Consider the following 20,751-nt stretch of genomic DNA (forward strand, 5'->3'; position numbering starts at 1 on the left):
TTCTTGTACAACCGCTGAATGTCACAGATTCAGCTTCCATTATCGACAGTGCTACACAAGTCTGTTTCTTTTTGTTGCATGAGATGACGTCACCATTCAGCAAGAAGATATAATCAGATATAGATTTTCTATTATTAAGGTCCTTTGCTCAATCTGCATCTGTGTAGCTCTTCAGATTCATATCAGATTTTTAGAAACAGAGATAATATTTTATTGTCCTTGTAAGATATTTGAATATCCTCTTGATTGCTTTCTAGTGTCTCTATCATGAGTTTGATTGGAAACAACTAACTAAACCAACAACGTAGCTGATATCAGAACGTGTATATAATATAATGTACATTAAACTACCTATTCCGGCCAAATACTGTGGATGATCAAGCCACAGATCAATGAATGAGTTGATGTATACGCTCCCTGGAGATAGTCGTCGGAAAGGATAAAGAGACTTGAAAAGCACTCCAAAAAAGAATTAGAATGACATCGGAGATGGATCTTGATAAGCTACTCTGACGCTCAATTAGAGTTTTGTGAGAGAAAGGAGATTAAGGGTTGGAGAAATTAGGATTTTATGTGTGCATACTTGTGCCCCCGGGGAGGGGTAACCTTTTATAGAGTTATTAATGTGTCTAATCTCTGAAACATCAACATCCATTCCAGATTTGTTTCGAAATACATGCTATTGTTTATGATATACTCCAATATACGCGCTTCCGTTGTCCATGTCTACTGAGATATTTTTTTTATTTTCATAGATGGTAACCCAAGTGAAAGATCCTCTGATATCAATTCGACAAAGTCCGCTAGTAGATATTGCACTTCGACTAGTAAGTTAGCGTCATTGGCTATGACATCACTCTGGTAAGGCAGTGAAACATAGACTACATTTCGATGCTCCATCTCATATAAAAACCTGGATATAGAAAGCAGATTAGTAATTTTGGCTATCGGAATTGGAGTGATTTTGTCCCGCCGTGGTGCTAACATAATTTTCTTCCCTTTGACATGAAGAGTATAAGTATTCTTTCGTCCATCATGGATGACAGTACGATCATATTGCCAAAGTCACCCCAACAATACATAACATGCATCCATGACTACCACATCACACCAAGCTGTTGGGTTTCTCTATACGCATTTTAAAATTTTTATTTCACTAAACAAGCAGCGGAAGAGTAATAATTTATATTATTACAATTTATGCATAAAATCTAGATGAAGATACACATGCATGCAAACATAATAATAGAAATAAATGACATACATAAAATATACCTGTCGATGATGCGAAGAGAAAACAACATCAACTAGTAACCTTGAAAAAGGTTGCCTCTACTCGTATCCATGTCGAGACCTCTTTAAGACGACTTCACTAAGTCACGTGTCATGTCTTCGTTTTGATACTAGTCAAAGGAAGGAGACGATACGATCTGAGAGAGGACCTACGATCCGATTTGGTATCCGACGACTCAAAGCAGCTCGACGATACAAATCGAATTGAATAGAGGTGATCACACCGCTGTTCGAAGGTCAGATGATTCGCTATCAACAAGGAGCATCGAGCCTAATGACGTGGGAGTTTCAGCAACAACAATTACCCATCAGAATAATAGCTAAAGAGGGAAGAAGGATATCTCATGGTGGAGAAACAACCGTTGCTTCTCCTCTTGCTCTTACTTCCATCGTCGGATTTTACTCCTTTGGCTCGGTGGATACCCGGCTTAGGGAGATGGATGACTGGTGGAGGAAAGCTTGGCTGGAAGGGAGCTTAGAGAATCCTCCTTTAGAAGGCGACGACGCCAACAAGGTAGTAGGCGGTGGCTAGGGGTTGGGTTGTGGCCGATGCTAGAAGAGAAGAGGAGGAAGAAAACCTAACTCTTAGGGTTTCTAATTCTGTTAGAAAGCCCTTCCATAGAGATATATTTATAGATCTCTAACGAGTTTAATTCACAAACCAAAACCCCATATCCGTTAACCCAAAATCCAAACCGATAACCTTAAGTTTAGTTCAAGACCAAACCGTGTTGATTCAAAATCAAACCACCTTTTAATTAAAACCAAACCAATTTGATTTATCATGAAACCAAAAAGGATCCACTTTATCTTCAAAAGATGTGGCTCATCTGAGTTTCCGTTCCGATAAAATATTTTTCATATTTACCTTTCGTCTGGTCTAATCAGACTCAATCTTTCTCGATCTGAGAATCCAATTCTCAAACTCGTTTGATGTCTCTTAGATAATCTTGTAGTGCGTGTGACCTTATATGTTCTCGATTTATGTTGATCATCCATAATTAAACATTAATTACGGATCGATTATGAGTGACACTTAGTAGTACATCATGACTCCTAATTAATAAAAAAATCACAATTGATTTTAGAACCACTTCTAAGTCCTTCAGCAGCTACAGTTGTTCGTGCGTATGTTCCTTTCATGCATATTATACCTATTTAGTTTAGGACATAGTCGATGTGTTAGTCCCCATTAGGCTGACTACATCACGTTTAACTCAAGTAGTAGTTCACTGTCCCGCGGATTCAAATTACTTAAAACATCTAACCAAGAGGACCAACCCCTTAACGTGTTTCTACTTTGGCCAAAGATTTACGAGTAACAATCCTGATAAGTGGTCATAAGGTATACGTCTCCTAATAAAAAGAGTGGTAAATCCTCTGTGAACTATTCAATTATCTTCGAGCACTTTGACTTATATCCAATCATTCCGGATCTACACCTCCGTAGAGACGTTTGTTTAAGATGTTAAAATATAAGTCTCCATAACCAAGATAATTTGAATATCTTAAACCGAAGGAAACTTACACTCGAGCTATAATAAGATCTTTATAGACATGTATAGAACCACATGAAATCTCATGACATGTCATTTCTGATAAACCAGTTACTCTTAACCAGCCTACATATGTTAACTCTCAACATCTCAATGTTTCCGGGTGAGTTAAGATCAACTTCTTGGTTTTACAGAATCAATGATGCTCAATCTCATTAATTCATCGACTAAGAAATATTTTAATACACATATAGAGATACCTATTAATTGTGATTCAATCACAATTTCTCTCATGCTATGCATTGTATTGTGGACCTTATTAATTGAGTTTAAAATCAAATCAAATACATAGAGAATATACATTTAAATAGTAATTTTATTTATTTAATAAATAGTATATTATCTAAGGCGATTGCCCTAGGATACTTCTTAAATATAACACAAGTATTATCAAAATATTTGCTATTAATTAAAAAAGAAACGAGACATCGCTTGTCTGCTATTACTTTACTATATTTATTTAGCCACGACAATTTGTATGGCTTTGGATGACGATCCGTTGTCAACTATAATTTCTAGACAACCTCATCAGACACTACGTTCTCACAACTATCATTGTCAATGATCATCTTGTAGACTTTATCCGCAACGATGTAGATAGTGTGAAAAATATTGATTCTCAATCAATCATCCCTCGTATCACTCTTGGGAGTCAATAGACTCTTGCGAACGACCAAGGTTTTATGATCATCACCGTAAAGAACCTCATCAGCTTCATCTTCATAATACACCGGTTCGCCAATTACCTTCGTCACTTGTTCCACATCTTCCTCGATCAATAAACTTTTGCCTTTTTGATTTGCAAGAGTAGGTTTCCTGTATTCGTTCGCTCTACGTCCCTGTTCACCACAACGATAACACCTAATACAGGCCTTAGAATTAACCTATGATGGCTGTTGCTGTAAAGGACGTGAATCTTAAGGGCGAACTGACCGATTGCTTTGGTCGCCTCGGACCACTAGTTTCTAGTTCTGCTATCTTTCAACAACCAATGCACACTGATAGACCTCTAAAATTGTCCACAATGAATGAAGACTAAGGATATCTTACAAAAGCTGACGCAACCCCCCAAGTATCGTGTCATCATATACTCCTCTGTCTCAAATAAGTCATTATGGACAATCAATTGATAGAATTTCTCCGTATAATCATTGACCGATCTCACACTATGCCCCAACACATGAAGTCGCTGAAACAACATCTAGGTGTAGCCGAAAGGAAGTACCCTTCATTGTCTTCATCTTCTCATAGTTAGTTATTTTGGACTTGTCTCGTCGGTCTCGTGAACGTTGCAACTGCTCTCACCACGCCGATGCTGGACCCCTAAATCTGATGACAATCAACTTCACTTTCATATGATCTGGAACTTCCTTATATTTAAAAATTCGCTCGACTTCGTTGGTCCAATAAACAAAGCCATCTGCTTGTAATGTACCAAAAAATTCGAGCACATTAACTCAAAAATTGAAGTCTCCATGAGGCTCCTGTTGATCACAACATTCTCGATATGTTGGACGATGGTAATATGAGTTCTCGAAAGTAGAGTTAGATTCATGATCAAAGATCTCACAATCTTTAACATTTCATGTCCCTAGACGTTAGGTTAAATCTACAACTTGTCTTTGTAAATCCTTAATCATCATCACGTCCTAAACGCTACGTCTATGGTGTTTGACTTTTTGAATTGGAACCTACCTATTACGACCACGACCACGACAATTCGGCTATGATACCAACTAGTACCAAACAAAATAACAATTATTTTAAAGATGGAAGATTAGAGGATAATTGTGGAAAAAACAAACATGAGAAGTTAAAAAAAATGAAGAGAAGCCATCACACCACCGTCTTTAGGATTTTTGACAAAAAAAAGAAAATTTTATTCAATAACCAAAATTCTTCCAAAAACAGCTAAATGTGTATTTAAATAGACCTAAAACAAAATCCTAACTTAAAAAAAAAATAAAATTACCCTTAAACTCTAAAACTAAAAATTACCAAAAATAATTAAAAAATATTTGAAGCCTTCTAAAAAAAAAATAAATGATGTTCAATAGATCCGAAATTGGACCGGTATGGGTTCCACCTGTACCGAATAGAGATTTTTGAAAGAGTTTCAATTAACAACCAACCACACCTCGTTCTGATACTTGAATCAAAAGTTTTGACGACTCCTGTATGAATCCTGCATCACACATGTGCTTTCTCTTTGCGTTATTTGTGTGCCTAGTCCAAGCCAAACCAAGCTCGGCTTAACTGACTCGCCTTCTTCATTCGTCAATGAAGAATGATTAATTAACTTGGCACTGACTCAAACCATAGTTATGAGTTTTCACCATTACATATACAATCTCAAGGACAACAAGTAACTAAGTACCCTCTCAAGGCATTCCTTCTCGCGACCGGCATATCTGCAATCCACAGTGTATTTATCTTAATCAGCATCACAGTAAGTTCCATTGTTATGATGAACATGTAGTTCACAAACTTCTTAATCAGCATCACAGTAAGTTCCATTGTTATGATGAACATGTAGTTCACAAACTAGCTGTATCAAATACTAGCTCAAAAAGAATACTTGTACTCTAGCGAAAGTTCGACAAGCTATCAGAAGGCACCATTGATCGATCGGCCACCATGAAGCTTAAATTGAACAGAAGGAAACAGAGAATATAGTTCCAAGCCATATGTGCTTTCTCTCTGCATTATTTGTGTGCCTAGGCCAGACCAAACCAAGCTGAGCTTAACCGACTCGCCTTCTTCGTTTGTCAATGAAGAATGATCAATTAACTGGGCACTGTGCCTTGCTGCTGATTCTGAAAACTCAAACCAAAGTTATGAGTTTTCACCATTACATACACAATCTCAAGGACCACAAGTAACTAAGTACCCTCTTTTTAACAAATCAATGCCGAAGGCATTCCTTCTTGCGACCAGCATATCTGCAATCCAATACTAGTTCAGAAAGAACACTTGTACTCTGGTGAAAGTTCAACAAGCTATCAGAAGGCACCATTGATCGATCGGCTACCATCAAACTTAGAGTCAGTGTAGTCCTATTTGGCTGTGATGCTCTGTTTGCTTGCCATCAAAACTCATTCTGATACACTACTGTAAACTAGTCGTTTAAAGGAGAACCGCAAATTTCCAAATAGTTAAGATAAACACGGCTTGATGATGATGCTACTGCTGCTGCGAATACCACGATAGACTCATAATTTAAGTCCTGAAGACCAGCTATATCCGACCTCCTTTACCGACACACTAGCATCCAATGCTTTCCTCAATCTCTCCTTTTCTACCCACATTTTTTGTTGTGCGTATATGTTTGATAGCAAGATGTATGGACCATCTTTGTGTGGTTCCAACTCCATGACCTTTTCGGCTGACTTCTCCGCCATTTCAATTGCTCCATGGATTCCGCAAGCTCCAAGAAGAGCTTCCCATGCCAATGGATCATTTTCTAAATCCATCTCCTTGATAAACCTCTCTGCTTTGTCTAGTCTTCCAGCGCGGCCCAACATATCGATCACGCAGGCATAGTGCTCTGTCGTTGGCTTGATGTTGTGATCCTTAACCATTGAGTGAAATATCCTGATCCCTTCATCAATGAGACCTCCATGGCTACATGTAGATAGAACTGCAAGAAAAGTGACAGTGTCAAGGTTAGCTCCAGATCTTTCCAATCGTTTGAAGATTCGAAGAGCTTCTGCCCCCTTCCCATGTTGCCCGAAACCATTGATCATTATAGTCCACGACACGGTATCCCTGCTTTGCATCGTCGCGAATGCCAATTCAGCATCTTTCACACTGCCACACTTGAAGTACACGTCCACAAGCGCATTTGCCACCATTACATCACGGAAGACATCCAACTTGATGATTCTTGAGTGAACCATTCTCCCGAGATCGAGGTTCGACAATTTGCTGAATGCAGGCAAGACACTAGCAAAGCAAACTCCATTCTCCAACATCCCTGCATGAACCATGTTGTGGTAATAGCTCACTGCCTCTTTTGCCAGCCCATTCTGAACTAATCCGGCGATCATTGAAGTCCACGAGATGATGTTCAAGTTTGAAATTCCCTCAAACACATCGACTGCGCAATCCATTTCTCCTCCACATTTCGAGTACATAGTTATGAGAGCGTTCCCAATTGGGGCGTCGAACACCAAGCCGGCCTTCAAGGAGCAGCCGTGCAGCTGCATGCCAAAACTCAGATCCTCTGCCTCAGAGCATGTCTTCAACACACTGGTCAGCGTGAAGCAGTCGAAGCCAAACCGGCTTTCCTTTCGCATCCGGGAGAATATCTCTGCAGCATGCTTCTTGCTCCCTCGACGAGCGCACACATCGATCACAATGTTCCAAGACACCAAGTCCACCTCCTCTATTTCCTCGAACACCTGAATCGCATCCTCCAGCCCTCTGCGCTGCTCGTATTGGTTAACCATGGCGCTGCCGACGAAAGGATTTGAGTTGAGGCGCAGCTTCACCGAATGGGAGTGGATTTGCTCGACCAAATCGCTCGAAACATCGAGCAACGCCGTGAGGGTGATGTGGTCCGGTTGGAGGCTCTCCCGCAGCATCCGGCCGTATAGCCGTAGGGTCTCATCGGCATCGCGGTCCGCGCGAGCATGGGAAGTGACGAGCGTGTTGTAGGAGACGACGTCCCTCCTGGGCATTTCGTCGAACAGTTGGTGCGCGTGGTGGAGGAGGCCAAGTCTGCAGTAGATGCGGAGGAGTTTGTTCCATGGCGGGTCGCGGAGCTTGAGCAGGCAGGCATGGGCGGCGGAGGCGAAGCAAGGGAGGCCACCGGCGGAGGCAGCGCACGAGTCGAGGAGGCTGTGGGCGTCGAAGAATACGGTGGCGGAGGAGACGAGGTTTAGAGCGCGAGAGAAGTGGCGGGGTTCGGGGCGTCTAAGCAATAACATAATCTTCAGGGGACAAATTTCAAACACCTTCAGCACATCTAATTCATGGAGAAAAAAAATTACATTTCATATAAAAAAGATTATCTAATACATTACTAATCTTTTTAAAAAAAAATAAAATAAAAGGCATCCTAAATATAAATTAATAAAAAATATTCCTTTAAAAAAATTAAAGGAGATCCTATCAAATATTTTTATTTTGATAATATACTTGCTTTAATATTATTGTAGTAGTTATTAGAGCATCTGCAATATGTTAATGGTTCGTTAATCAAATATGCCCATGTGGCAATGGCAGCCACACTGAATTTTGACGCGTTAATGCTGCAGTGGGTACTGCCTGGCCCACCTTTTATTTTTTTATTAATATTAATGGTATTATAACGCAGGAGCATTACAGATTATTACTAAGGTAACATGTAATAATTATTATATAGTTATTACAATTTTATTCTTTCTTTTTCAATATTACTATAGCAACTAGCTAGGTAAGAGCTAATACTTGTAAGTAGTCTCTGGGATATAATTGAGTTGATTACGATAGAGCAGATGTGCTGGAGTGGGCAAGAGTCGAATCTCGATAAAACCGATACAATACCCTCCTTTGTCCTATCAACTATAATTTTTCGATTTACTTTCTCATAGATGATTATGAGACTGACCGTGTGAGACCACTAAGATGATAGATTCTACTTTTTACTGAAACTAATACTTGTAAGTAGTTGCTTAGTATTTTTTACTATATTTTAAAGTGATTTGGTCAAATTAAAACGATTTTAATGAAATATAAGTAATTTTGATTAGATTAATATTTTTTTGACATAATATTTTTTGATTAAGATAAAATAATTAATTTTTTACAGTAATTTCTCGAACTGCTCAAATAGATATTATACATTATAGTAACTACTTAATAACAATTATAATAACACCAAAATAAAAGATATTTTAGATATAAAACATCTTTTGACACGTTTTTTTAACTTTTTTTTTAAAGAAAAGAGGCGTCCAATTTGTATAATTTGGGATGTCTTTTTTATTTTTGCCCAATCTTTTTTTATATAGAAAAACTAAACAATAAAAGATCTATACGTACTTCTAAAATATAAACCCTAAAGCAATTATTTTTAAAAAAAATCTAACAAAATATAAAAATAATAATAATTTGCACAACTTTAAATAATTTTAAATCGAATTAAAATTTAAAGACTATTCTAATTATCTAAAAAGTAAACAAATATGGCGATAAATTAGAGGGTAAACTAAAAATTTTATTAGTTCAACTGAAAAATGGATTATGTTCAACCCTGTTGACCTTGAGACATCCAACTTAGGTTAAGCTGGAACATGTGTATCGAACTTAACCTGTGCTAGAATAGAGTTGAACATGATGCAAACTCAAGGTCAAGTTCAATTCACACTGTTTTTTTATTTTCATGAAATGGAAAATGTAATAAAATAAAAATATTTGAAATAAATTTAATTATTAATAGAAATAAAAATATGAGAATTAATTTAATTGCCATAAATTTATTATTCTTAACTATTTTAATTTGTTCTTTCCGTTTCAAATTTCACATTTTTATTAGATTCTCATTAAACCTTTTTCACCTTTTAAAAAACTAGATAAAAAAATCATCCAACCTAACAACCTTCAACTCCAAAATGATACCTAGCAATAAACAAAAATGAAATTACCCAGAAACAACTCACTTTGGATGGTCAAATGTAGAAAGCTTCAGATGTAGAAAGCTTCTCTCAATATAAAATCCTGAAGATGAAGAAGAATCAGACAACATTAGATTCATTATTGTAAGAAAGGTATTTCAACAACTCCAACTCATGATCACAAAATCATACAATAACAATTTTATCGTTGGCACTAACAATAATCAATCATAATAAAACAAAAACTTCAATTTTTTTTCCAAAAATAATACAAATTTGGTATCACATGCATTTACCCTCTTGTACTGCTTTGGCTAACAGTATACTTGTACACTTTATTTTTGCTACCATATGATATGGTAATAAGAGTGTGAGTGTCCATGGACCAACAAACATGCCAGGGAGGGTTAGCTAATCAAAAATCTTTTCACCTGTTGCGAATAGTAAAAAAATGAAAGAACTAAATATGCAGAGATAGGCTGGGATCAAGAAGACATTTTTCCAACATTCTATGCTTGTAAGATCCATATCGGCCGACTTTGCGGCCTCCAAGATCCTTCCGGTGAGCCCGACACCGACGATACCAGCTAGGGTCCCGGCGGTATTTGAAACTCCCATAACAATTCCTGCATATCGTGGAGCGACATCCATGTGATTTACAGCGAACCCAGCTCTTCCTAGTGCTAAGAATCCAAGAGAAACCGAAGAGCATAAGACAGTCCAGGAGGGATTCCTGAATAGTGGAATGGCCATTAGAGCAAGAGCTGCGACGACAAAGCCAATGGTGTTGAGAAGCTTCCGAGTCTTGGTCACTGATAAGAACCTTCTTGTGATTAAGTGATCAGCTAAAATCCCTCCTATGTTTGAGAAGATGAACATGTTGAAGTAAGGAATCATCTTAGAAGATCCCATGTCCTGAAGACTGAGCTGAAGGCCGAGTTCAAAGTACGTCGGCAACCAGTTCATTAGTACGTAGAGTGCGTAGTGAAAGGTGAAGTTGTTTACCACGATTGCCCAAATCGGTAAATTGAATATTATCTTCTTCCAAGGAATTTTAGTGAGGCGCCTCAGGCTTCCAGCACTTGGGATTCTCTTTTCTCTTGAAATAGGCAAGTTGGGCTCTCCGAAACCTGCAGCAGCAGCTTTGGGATGTTCGGAACGAACTGGATCACTAGCAAACCTAAACCAGAGGAAAGACCACATGATACCCAGAGCTGATTCAACCACAAAAACTGACTGAGGCCCCTTGTATTTCACCAGACTTGGCAATACAAGCATTCCACCAGCTGCTCCTAGGTACATCCCAGATGTCGTAAGAGAAACAGAACGCGAGCGCTCATGGGGAGGGACCCATTGTGCTAGAATTGTGTGAATGGCGGGGAATATAAAGCCTTGTGCCACACCTACAAGGAAGCGGGCAACAACCATTATATTCACTTTGCTTGCATCTAGTGGAGCAAATGCACATGTTAGCGACCACAGCAAAAATGAAAACAGCAGAACTCGTCGCCCTCCAACATATTGTGCAGCCCAACCCCCAGGCACTTGTGACACAACGTATCCATAATAGAATACTGAAAGTATCAGACCCTTGCTTGATTGATTCACACCAATGCTATCTGCAGCTGCTGTGTATGCAATTGAGAATCCTATTCGCTCTATATAGCACACACTAGTGCAGATAAAGGTTAATAAAATGATAATGTACCGCTTCGGAAATCTCATCTTCTTCAACAGTTCCATTAGTTTATATCATGGAGCATATGCGCATGTATCCAAATTTCATTCCTTGTGTCGTTGTTTTCTTCAACAATGCTAATCCTGCGCCCTTAACTCACTCTGCATGATTTGGGAATATTGGCATGTTAAAGAAGCAACTATAGGACTTGAAGCGATCTTTCATAAACAAAATTCAAAAATCAGAAGCCATGGCCATATTACTGAAGATAATTATGGATCGATCCCGAAACAGAACAAATAATTGAACAGCACAATCAACTCAAATAGGAATCAAATTAGGAGACTCACCTCAGGTTATAGATTACTTGCCCTAATCCAGCTTTGATTCCTTCCAAGACCGCTACCACTCTCACAGCCTTGTCACTGTTCTTCTTCTTCGGTTCAAGATCAGAATCAAACAACCGGAAACCCAACCGATCAGATGCATTGCCAACCAATTACAAGAAAAAGGAGAAGGAAATATAACCTCTATCACAACCCTACTTCGAACTCCCAACTACAGCTATGATCGGTGGTTTGAGGAAGAAGAGAGGCGGCTCGGATCGAAGCCCTGGATGACTGAGCTCGAAGGTTTCCTCTGCTCGATCTCAATGAAGAGGAAATCGTCCGATCGTAGAAGAAAGGAAGAAAGAGTTCGGCTGCGGGCGATTTAGGGAAAAACCATGGGCTTCGGATCTCCTTCACTGGTCACCGGCGAGCAAGCACGACGGCGCCGACATGGGTCGGAGAAAGAAACGCGAAGAAGGGTGGAGGCCAAGAAGAAAACTCCGGCGAAGGTGAGGGATCGCGGGAAGAAAGCTCGTGGCGTGAGAAGAAAGGAAGAAATCGGCCGAAGGAAGCTTCGGGCGGAGGAAATCTCGGTTTGAGAAGACTCCTTAACGGTTCATTAGCTTAACAGGTTTAATAATAACCAATCCAATAACCCATTAACCTATAATCTTTAATTGGGCTTTATTTGGGCAAGCCTAATAACCCAATCCATTTAACCCAACTAATCCTAAATTAAACCATAGGGTTAATCTAATCTATCTTAGGTTTAGAAAGATTCCATTTAACCCCTTAAAATAGGTTTATTTACAAATAAACCCCTACTACTAGAGATATTTACAAATAAATCCCTAGAAGTTCTGGTATTTTACAGAGGGCCATATGCTTGCAGAGATTCTCACTCAGATCTTTTCAACTAAAGTGGAACCTATCACTTGGTTGATGAAGCCATTTGTGCTTATTGCAACACCTTTTTAATGATAACTAATTCCCATGGTTTGAAATACGTTCAACAAAGCAGTATCTGGAGGAATGCTACATAATTCAGGAATTTGTATTACAAAGTTTTATATTGTTAGGTTTTGAAGTTCAGGTATTTTCATGGCACTTCTCCTTGAACCAGAATAATGAGAGAGAACTATCATCAAGAAAATTGAATAACTCTTCCAATAGTATGTGTCTGAGTTGATTATGGTAAACAGGAAAAGATCACTGACTAGCAACAATATGCAGAGACAGGGACAGAGAGTTCTTATGTCAGTAGTTTCCCAAGACAAATACTCACTTGGAAAAGTTTACCAGTAGGTGGTCTTGCCTTTGTCATCTTAGGTTTGATATCTCTCTTCTTTTTACTCTCTCTGCACACAATTTGTTACATTAAGTAGTAGTATAACAACTGATCAATTAATTTTGGGGAAAAGTTGCCCATCAATATACCATAGAATAGATCTGAGTCCCTTGATTATTAAAATGGTGAATGATTCAATTCTTAGATGGCCATAATCCACTAGAAAAAGAAGATTTTTTGCAAACTGGTATAAGTTGGTGGGTATGAACCTACTATGCTTCCCCTAAGCAGAGGGATTTTCTACCATCAATAAAAGGAGAGAAGTATAGTATGTGCTTCCATTTCAACTATAGTCCCCCCACATAACCTCTCCATCGGTTTACATCCAGATGAACTTTGTCAAATGCAAAATAAGTGTATACAACAACTACAAGTTTACAACTAGTGGGAAGCTAAAGAGCATATAACACAACACTTGCATAGATTTGGTCTCAATTCAATTCCAAGTGAAATTTGTTAAACTCCTAATTCCCTCATAAAAACTATACTTCAGAAACTTAAACAGTGATCGCCAGTTAGGTTTAGGTTGTTTTTCCCCAGTAGCCTTGTAAATTCTTAAAAACAACGTCTAAATTGAACGACAAATTCATATATCCCCAGAACAAAAGCTTCAAATTAGCTGAAATTTCCGATCCAATCGGAATCCACTGATACAAGTATACATCCACAGACTTTGACCTCGATGTTCCTCAATTCCCCATCCCCCCACCGTTTAGCCACGGATCTCACCGGAACGACTACAAACCAGCCACATTCGATCCAAAAACACCAGATCTAATGCTTGTATCTACAACGATCAAGTGAAGGCGAAGAAACAAAATCCGAGGAAAGCGGTAAGGCGAAATACCTGGCTGTTATCGTCGCCGGAGTGGAGCGTTACGTGTGAGAGAGGAAGCTCTGGAGTGGATAGGAACGGGCGGTCGCAGGTCGCCTCGGCCGTTACCGAGTGAATGAGATGGCGAGGGCCGAGAGCGAGAGGGAAGCCGTGAACGGGAAGGGGGGAGAAGAAAGAGAAACACGGTGCGATGGCATAACAGTAAATATGCAATTTATAGCAGGGGTAAATAAGAACATGCCGTCAGCCGATGGCAAAGCACGGCGGTGAAGGCGACTCCCGTTTACTGGACAGTCACAGCCCGACCCGACACTACCTTTCGGATCGGATTTATAGTTCGCGCGTCGATAACGTTGATGAAGCAGATCCATTTAGACCAATCGGGTCGGGTTTATGATGTCTCAGATCCGGTAACGTTGATGAAGCAGATCGAACGGTTAAATGCCGATCGTCACGTGAGAGAAGTCCCCGTGCAGCTGAGGCGGTCGTCCTCGCCCAGATCGCCATGGCGCGTCTCGAGGTGGATGCGGCGTTGATCTCACCCACGATCTGCTCGCCTCGGTGGAAGGGATATGGATCGGCGATCTTCCCGATGCCGAGGGCGTCCACGGCGGGAGTTTGAGAGATCTTTTTTTCTTCGATTCGCAAACCGATGAATCCCGGAGTTCGATCTGCTGGCGGCCGACGCTGTCAGGTGACATTTGTTAAGTAATCAAGTTCTATATTTTATTTCCATTTTTGTCAAAAAATTCAAAGTCCTCTTAAAATGCTTGCGAGTAAAATGTTTATCGCAAGTTCAAGCATAGTGCTCCTTCAGTATCCTTCGTTTTTGGCTCAAAGAACTTTAATACGGCTCGTCACTTGTGAAAGCCTCACAATGAATAACTGTGATGACTGAGGTTTCTTATATGTTGGTTCTGGCAAATGCACTTTTGTTCACGAGAGCGAATTTTGAGCTTGCTGCAATTAAACATCTCTGTCTCTATTATAGTTTATACATCTTAGAATACCGTTATTATTATTTGAAGCATGAACTGAGGATGTCAGCATATTATCGAGTTTCTACGCTTCCAAATAAAAATGCATGAGTAGTAGATTATATTGTTTCAATGTGCAAAAGCAAAGGCATTATGATTTTAATTTTTTGCCATATCAATAGGCTGAGAATGTGTTAGGAAACCAGTGGAACACAAAGGAATCTAAATTCCCCTATCAGAAGACTTCTAGCTAATTGCGGCATTTTGGCATACCCAAAAAATTAGTGGCTAACCTTTTGGTTGGTGTGGCTAACCACTTTGTAATATTGATTTTACGTTATTTGAGCTTTTTTGTGTGAATTTGTTCAGACATTTTCACTCTGATTGCTATTGCATTATCCATGATTATAGTCTGTAGAGAATCATTTTATATCTCACCCTTCACGAAACAATATTATCCGTTCTGAATTTATCCCGTTAGATAAGCCATATATTTGTGTTTTGATACTATTATCTGTTCGGTTAAAGTAGCTTTTCACAGGAGATTACCGGCTATTGCTATTTCCTGAGGTATGTTGTATACTGAAATCTTAGTTCAATCCTGGTGTGTTCTTTTAGGCAGCATGTGTAACTGGAATACTTTGTTTTTTATTTGAATTTGAAATGTAATTTCTGAAACATGAATTAGCACACTCACAAGCCATTGGTTGTCACTTAAATGTTTATGTGTGTGTGCGTATGTGCACATGGGTATCTATATATACATGGGTATTATTATATACATGGTTGCAGAACTCTGTCAAGACCCAAAGTCTAGCTTAAAAATCCAAATCATTCTTATCAGCAGTGTGTGAGGTTAATTGGTGGTTATACCTTCACACGTGTAACTTTTTTTTCAACAGCTCACATTCTTAGAAAGGTCAACTCTGATATTAGATTAGAAAACTAACCTCTTAACTTATGAGAGTCAACTAGTTGCCTAAAATGTTTAAGCTCAGTTAATAGATTATAAAGCTTTTTTATCAGCTCACAATTCATTGTATGAGTCTAAATTGTGGTGTCATGACCATCACTTGGCTTTTGTTGCATTATTGTTCACTCACTGAGTTATTTTACATATTCTTTGTTAATATAGTTTCTTAAGATTGTTTCCTAGTGGAAACCTTAGTAATTGTGTTTTATTCCAGAAAAATTACATACATATATAGGTTTACATCTTAAGCAACATTTTTTGGACTTGCATTAGGAATCATAACAAGCTTTGAAGTAGCTGCATAAAACAACCTCTTGATACCATTCTCTTTCTGGAAACAAAATCCTGAAGTTTGTTTCCTTATCAGGATCAATCAAACTTCCTCACTTGTCTTCATTTCTAGTACAATATCTGAAGAGGGAAAATAGGTCAATTCCAAGGAAACTACTAAAAGAGTGTTATGAATAAAACTTAGCAAAAATTAACAGGAGATAATTTTAATTAAAAATTCCCAAATCCAAACAAAACCAATCAATGCAATAGGAAACAAGAACTACAAATATTGACAAAATAAAACAGAGTGAGAAAAAACAATCTGGTGGAAGTGTCAGGGAGCAGCCTCTGTTTACATAGAATGTTGTCACTCACGATGCATAGAATGCGACAAACCTCCCCTATGATACATTAACAAACCAGTTTTATATAAGTGTATTCCAAGATGTCAAACAAAATGAGCTTTTGTCGCAAGAGAACATCCAGAAGAAAGTGAGAAAGAATTGGGGTTTCTGGTGTTACAGACGGGTGGAAGATTATTATTCTGCCGAGACGCAAAACCCATTTTTATAAATCTCAGTAACAAAATTGATTAAATTTGTCAATATGATCAGTCCAACCAACCAGTGAATTTGTCTGACAAGGTTGACCGAACTAAAGTACTAGCAACCCAAATAAACAACTATGAAAGAGACTCTTCTAAAGATAAAATATAGGTCTTTTTTTCTAATTAACTCATCCCTGTGCCCAAGCCGAGTCTAGCTGGCACATGTACAAGTGTTGTTAGCAAAGGCAAGCAACATCCATGCATATCTACATCCATGCACTATGTGAAAGTGGGTTATGGAATTGGTTGTTTATAAAGCCTTTAAAGTCTACTTTTGGAGGTGGGACTCAGAGAAACAAAAGGCAACATTTAGTTGAATTCTCAATTCAGAACCAACAAATTGCAGGATAACAAGTGTTCACAGACAACTTACATTCTGAATCTGTTCTGACCCACTGGCCTCTTTCTCCTTTTTTATACATCTCATCATCATCGCATGCTGTCTGCTTCCTTCGTTTCTCCAAACACTTCTTTGTTTGTTGTGATGAATGTTGTGGATACACTTTCTTGTGAAGTATCGCCTTGTAAAACTGCAATAAAATTTATTTTAAACTGGAGCACCATGAAAAGGTTTAACATCACATGCTCTTGAAGTAGTAATTAATACCCTCTCCATTTTTGATTCAGGCACAGGATCTGTCAACTTTGAAGCCAGGGTAAATCCACTCCTGCAGATGAACATGTTCTTTATGATAAATGAGATCGACTTTTGCTTGATCAGGTTATTCTCTAATAACATGTGTTTTGTTCTGTTTAAGGTGAACTTATCCGGCAACATATCAGTATCGTTGTCTTCATCATTTGGAGTATTGTATAACTTAGGGTCAATGCCATTCTGCTGCACCACTGTTTGTGATCCGTCACCATTGGTTTTGGGCGACAGTTGAGTTAGGTCCTGCAGTTGGATCTCCTCTTCAGGTGTAACATATATTAGATTTTGCAAGAAAGATTTATTCTTGAATGAATCAATTCTCTGGTCATCTTGAGTGAAGTCATCTGAACCCAATGTCCCGATCGTGAGTACTGGTGGAAGAGAGTTGATGAATTCTTGGTGGAATTCCAGTAGACTGGGATCTGAAGCAGCAGGATGAATAAGCATGCAATGTTGAGACACAATATGAGCTACTACGTATTTGGGTCTCAAGTGTTATCAACAACAAGCATTGTCGTGCTCAATCAACAACAAAGGATAACAAGGTATGTCTCTACATAAACTGAAAAGAAACTTCTTATTTTATATTTATATTTTTTTGGAATAATAGAGCATTTTACCATTCATAGTCAGTATTTCACTATAATTACTTTTCCATAACATTAGGATGCCTAAAATGTTCAATTTAAAATGCGTGGGAATTTTCTTTTTATTTTTCATGTCCCAACTTGATTTGCAAATTATATGATCCGGTCCAAGATCAAGGATGAGGGAGCCACCAATGAGGAGGTTAGTGACTGGTCAACGGTCTTCAAGGCGAGTCTCACTAGACTGGAGATGCGCGAGCTCTGAGGGATCTCTGCGGCAATCAAAGAGAGTTAGAATGAAGGCCAAGGCGGAACTTGATGCAGCCACTCCGATGCTCAAATCAGAAACTGGTGATCAGAGAGTGAAAATAGAAAAGTGCTATAGAGTAGAAAAGAAGTGGCTGAGATTATGTGTCCTTGCCTACGTCGGTGGGAGTGGGCTATCTTTTATACCATTACCCTGGCGGAGAAAGCGGAGCCCACGTTCTATAGTTTCCCCATGTTCGGGTCGAGGGGGGATCACGTTCTAATAGGGGGAGTGTCACGTTACCTTACGTTCTCCATGTTCTGCAATCTTTGTCGCCTTATGTCTCCACCCCTCAGTTAACCACGTCTCCTCTACTGGGGAGTCAAATTCTGAATGATAGAAGTTCCAGAGTCGGGAGTCAAGAGTCGAGATTCGAGTGTTGAGTGGTCGAGGTCCCGTAGTCAGAATCGGATGCCAAGTGGTAGAGGTCCCAGAGTTGGGAGTCGGGCGTCGGGCGTCGGGCGTCGGGCGTCGAGTGGTAGAGATCTCGAAGTCGGGAGTTAGGCGTCGAGTGGTAGAGGTTTCGAAGTTGAGAGTCGGGTGTCAAATGGTAGATGTCCCGAAGTGGGGTGCCAAGTGATATGATTGCCCCTATGCTGAATCTGTGTCAAACATAGGTCTCCCCCGGCTTGAACATGCCTTGAAGGGACTTGACTCGAGTTCCATCATGATCGGGCTTGGCTCTGTATGACTTTTGACTTATAACTCAGCTTGACTTTTGATTTCTATGTGCCACGTGGATGTCGTCTGTCTCTACCATATCACAAGTCTAGTCGAAGGAGGCGGGAGTCCGATTGATTAGACTCTTGTGTTGAGTCAGTTTCATCAGTGAGAGGAGAGAGCAGAATCCACATGGGCCAATAGTTATCTGCTAGGTTGTCGTTCGATGCCTCGAGAAAGGGGAAAGCCATTAAGATGTGTGATGCCCTTATCGAGGCCATACTCTACCATTAATGTCGGCGTGTTTAACATGTGTCTGTTACTGAAGCCATCATGAGGATTGCCCCGATGCTACACCTGATTCATCGGCTTGGTTGAATGATCTACATGACTAGGATGCCACACCTCATTGACATTGACTCGTTATCACGGTGTACTTTGCCGAGGCCATCATGAGGAGATGAGTGACTTGATGGTCGGAATCACGCAAGTCTATATGCCAGATCCAACGGCGGAGTTGAGTAGCCCGCCTTTTATGTTCTGCATCGAACGGTTTGAGATGCTGAGGTGCGACTTTATTAGAGCTTGCGAATGAAAGTGCCAAATCAGTTGACGCTTCTATCTTCTTCAACTTCGTCCCTCTGCTTCGTCCTTAATTCTTTAGGCTTCTAGCGATCCGTTATCGGTAATCCCTCCATGTCTGTCGCTTCTTGAAATCACTCATGACTTTTGGTGAGCCTTCCTTTGGCATGCCCTTTTCTCTCTGGTATGAGTCCACCCTATCGACCTACACTAGGGATGATAGGGATGTGCTCAAGACCATTGGATTAGAGTGCCGAAACCTAACTAACGACCTAATCTGCCGTCGGCTGGTTTCATTGCCTTCTTTTATGGCCAGTTGATGGGTGGTTTGAAGTTCTCCATCCCTACCTTTTTTTTATGAAATTTTTGAGTACTTCCACATTCCATTACAATAGTTAATGCCTAAGTCTTTCTGAATCTTCTACAGCGCAACCATTCTCTTCCGATTATATTAAATCCTTCTTAGCTCTTGAATTTTTCATTACTTCTTTTATCCAAGAAAGGAGAAGTCAAAGTTACTGCGAAGGTGTCATGTCAGTTCTTAGAGAAGTATCCGACTTCTCATAAAGGATCAAAATCCCATTATTTTTTTATCAATCCTGTTGTCCCCTATTCTTGGCTGACTAGCTGGTAGATGGTGTTGCCGCATCCTCCCTCCTTAGTTTAGTATAAGTTGGACTCGGATTACTTGGAGGCAGCAGACACTCTGACTGATGATGTGCGTAGGGTATACATATGTTTCTTATGCTTTAATCGTACATCTTTCTGTACTTCACGCTATTTCTTATGTTCATTGCATCCTTTATCTGTGCATTAGACATGATTTTCTCCATTTTCTAGTTCGGAGGTCTGCTCGTGTGTTTATGTATTTGCAGGACGAAAATGAAGTGAAAAAGGCGAGAGGGATAAGCAATTGAAGACAAGATAAGACAGGGCAGTGCCTCACAGGCACGATCGTGTCTCATTCCTCCAGGGACCATGCCCTCAAGGCACGACCATGCTTCTTCACAGGCAGAACCAACACATGGTCGTGCCCACCAGGCACGACCGTGTTTTCCACCAGAGGAACAACTGCCAGGGGCCGTGCCAAACAGGCACGGCTGTGCCTCCGCTCCAGCATCCAGCCAGTGCATGGTCATGCTCCACAGGCACGACCGTGCCATTTTTCCAGAGCCGCGGCTGCCCCTGGCCGTGCCCCACAGGCACAGCTGTGCCATATTTCCAGAGCGCCGACTGGCCACAGCCGTGCCCCCCAAGTCACGGCGGTGTATATTCTCTAGAGAAGCGGCAGCACACGGCCGTGCCTCCCAGACACGGCCGTGTGACGTAGGCGTGTCTGCCGGGCACGACTGTGTCTATTCTCTAGAGAAGCGGCAGCACACGGCCGTGCTTCCCAGACATGGTCGTGTGACGTAAGCGTGTCTGCCGTGTGGAGTAGGGAAATTAGAGGGGGCATATAAATACCCTCCTTAAGACCCCTAAGAAAGAGGGGGAT

The 20,751-nt window shown here is 40.0% G+C and overlaps 3 protein-coding genes and 1 long non-coding RNA gene across 4 annotated transcripts; 1 reads left to right on the top strand and 3 right to left on the bottom strand.

Moving 5' to 3' along the window:
- Positions 1–5,943: 5,943 nt before the first annotated feature.
- LOC141843991 (pentatricopeptide repeat-containing protein At4g33170-like) lies at positions 5,944–7,780 on the bottom strand. Its single transcript, XM_074731990.1, has one exon. The coding sequence runs from the start codon at positions 7,778–7,780 to the stop codon at positions 6,062–6,064; it is 1,719 nt and encodes a 572-aa protein (XP_074588091.1). The 3' UTR covers positions 5,944–6,061.
- Positions 7,781–9,679: 1,899 nt separating this feature from the next.
- LOC141844227 (putative anion transporter 7) lies at positions 9,680–13,787 on the bottom strand. The gene is made up of 2 exons (XM_074732258.1): positions 13,651–13,787; positions 9,680–11,287 (listed from the first exon to the last, which is right to left on the bottom strand). Exon 2 carries the CDS (start codon positions 11,189–11,191, stop codon positions 9,860–9,862), a length of 1,332 nt encoding a protein of 443 aa, XP_074588359.1. The 5' UTR covers positions 11,192–11,287; positions 13,651–13,787; the 3' UTR covers positions 9,680–9,859.
- A 335-nt stretch (positions 13,788–14,122) lies between these two features.
- LOC141843760 (uncharacterized) lies at positions 14,123–17,404 on the top strand. The gene is made up of 3 exons (XR_012603063.1): positions 14,123–14,332; positions 17,096–17,124; positions 17,227–17,404. It is a non-coding gene; the product is annotated as an uncharacterized LOC141843760 (long non-coding RNA).
- On the bottom strand, positions 16,608–17,660 carry LOC141843759 (protein DEEPER ROOTING 1-like). Its single transcript, XM_074731791.1, has 2 exons — positions 17,076–17,660; positions 16,608–16,998 (listed from the first exon to the last, which is right to left on the bottom strand). The coding sequence occupies exons 1-2, from the start codon at positions 17,565–17,567 to the stop codon at positions 16,795–16,797; spliced, it is 696 nt and encodes a 231-aa protein (XP_074587892.1). The 5' UTR covers positions 17,568–17,660; the 3' UTR covers positions 16,608–16,794.
- Positions 17,661–20,751: the final 3,091 nt, after the last annotated feature.

This window comes from Curcuma longa, chromosome 13 (genome assembly GCF_044706935.1).
Source record: "Curcuma longa cultivar G26 ecotype Majalengka, Jawa Barat chromosome 13, ITB_CL_G26_1.1, whole genome shotgun sequence".
Classification (NCBI taxonomy): domain Eukaryota; kingdom Viridiplantae; phylum Streptophyta; class Magnoliopsida; order Zingiberales; family Zingiberaceae; genus Curcuma; species Curcuma longa.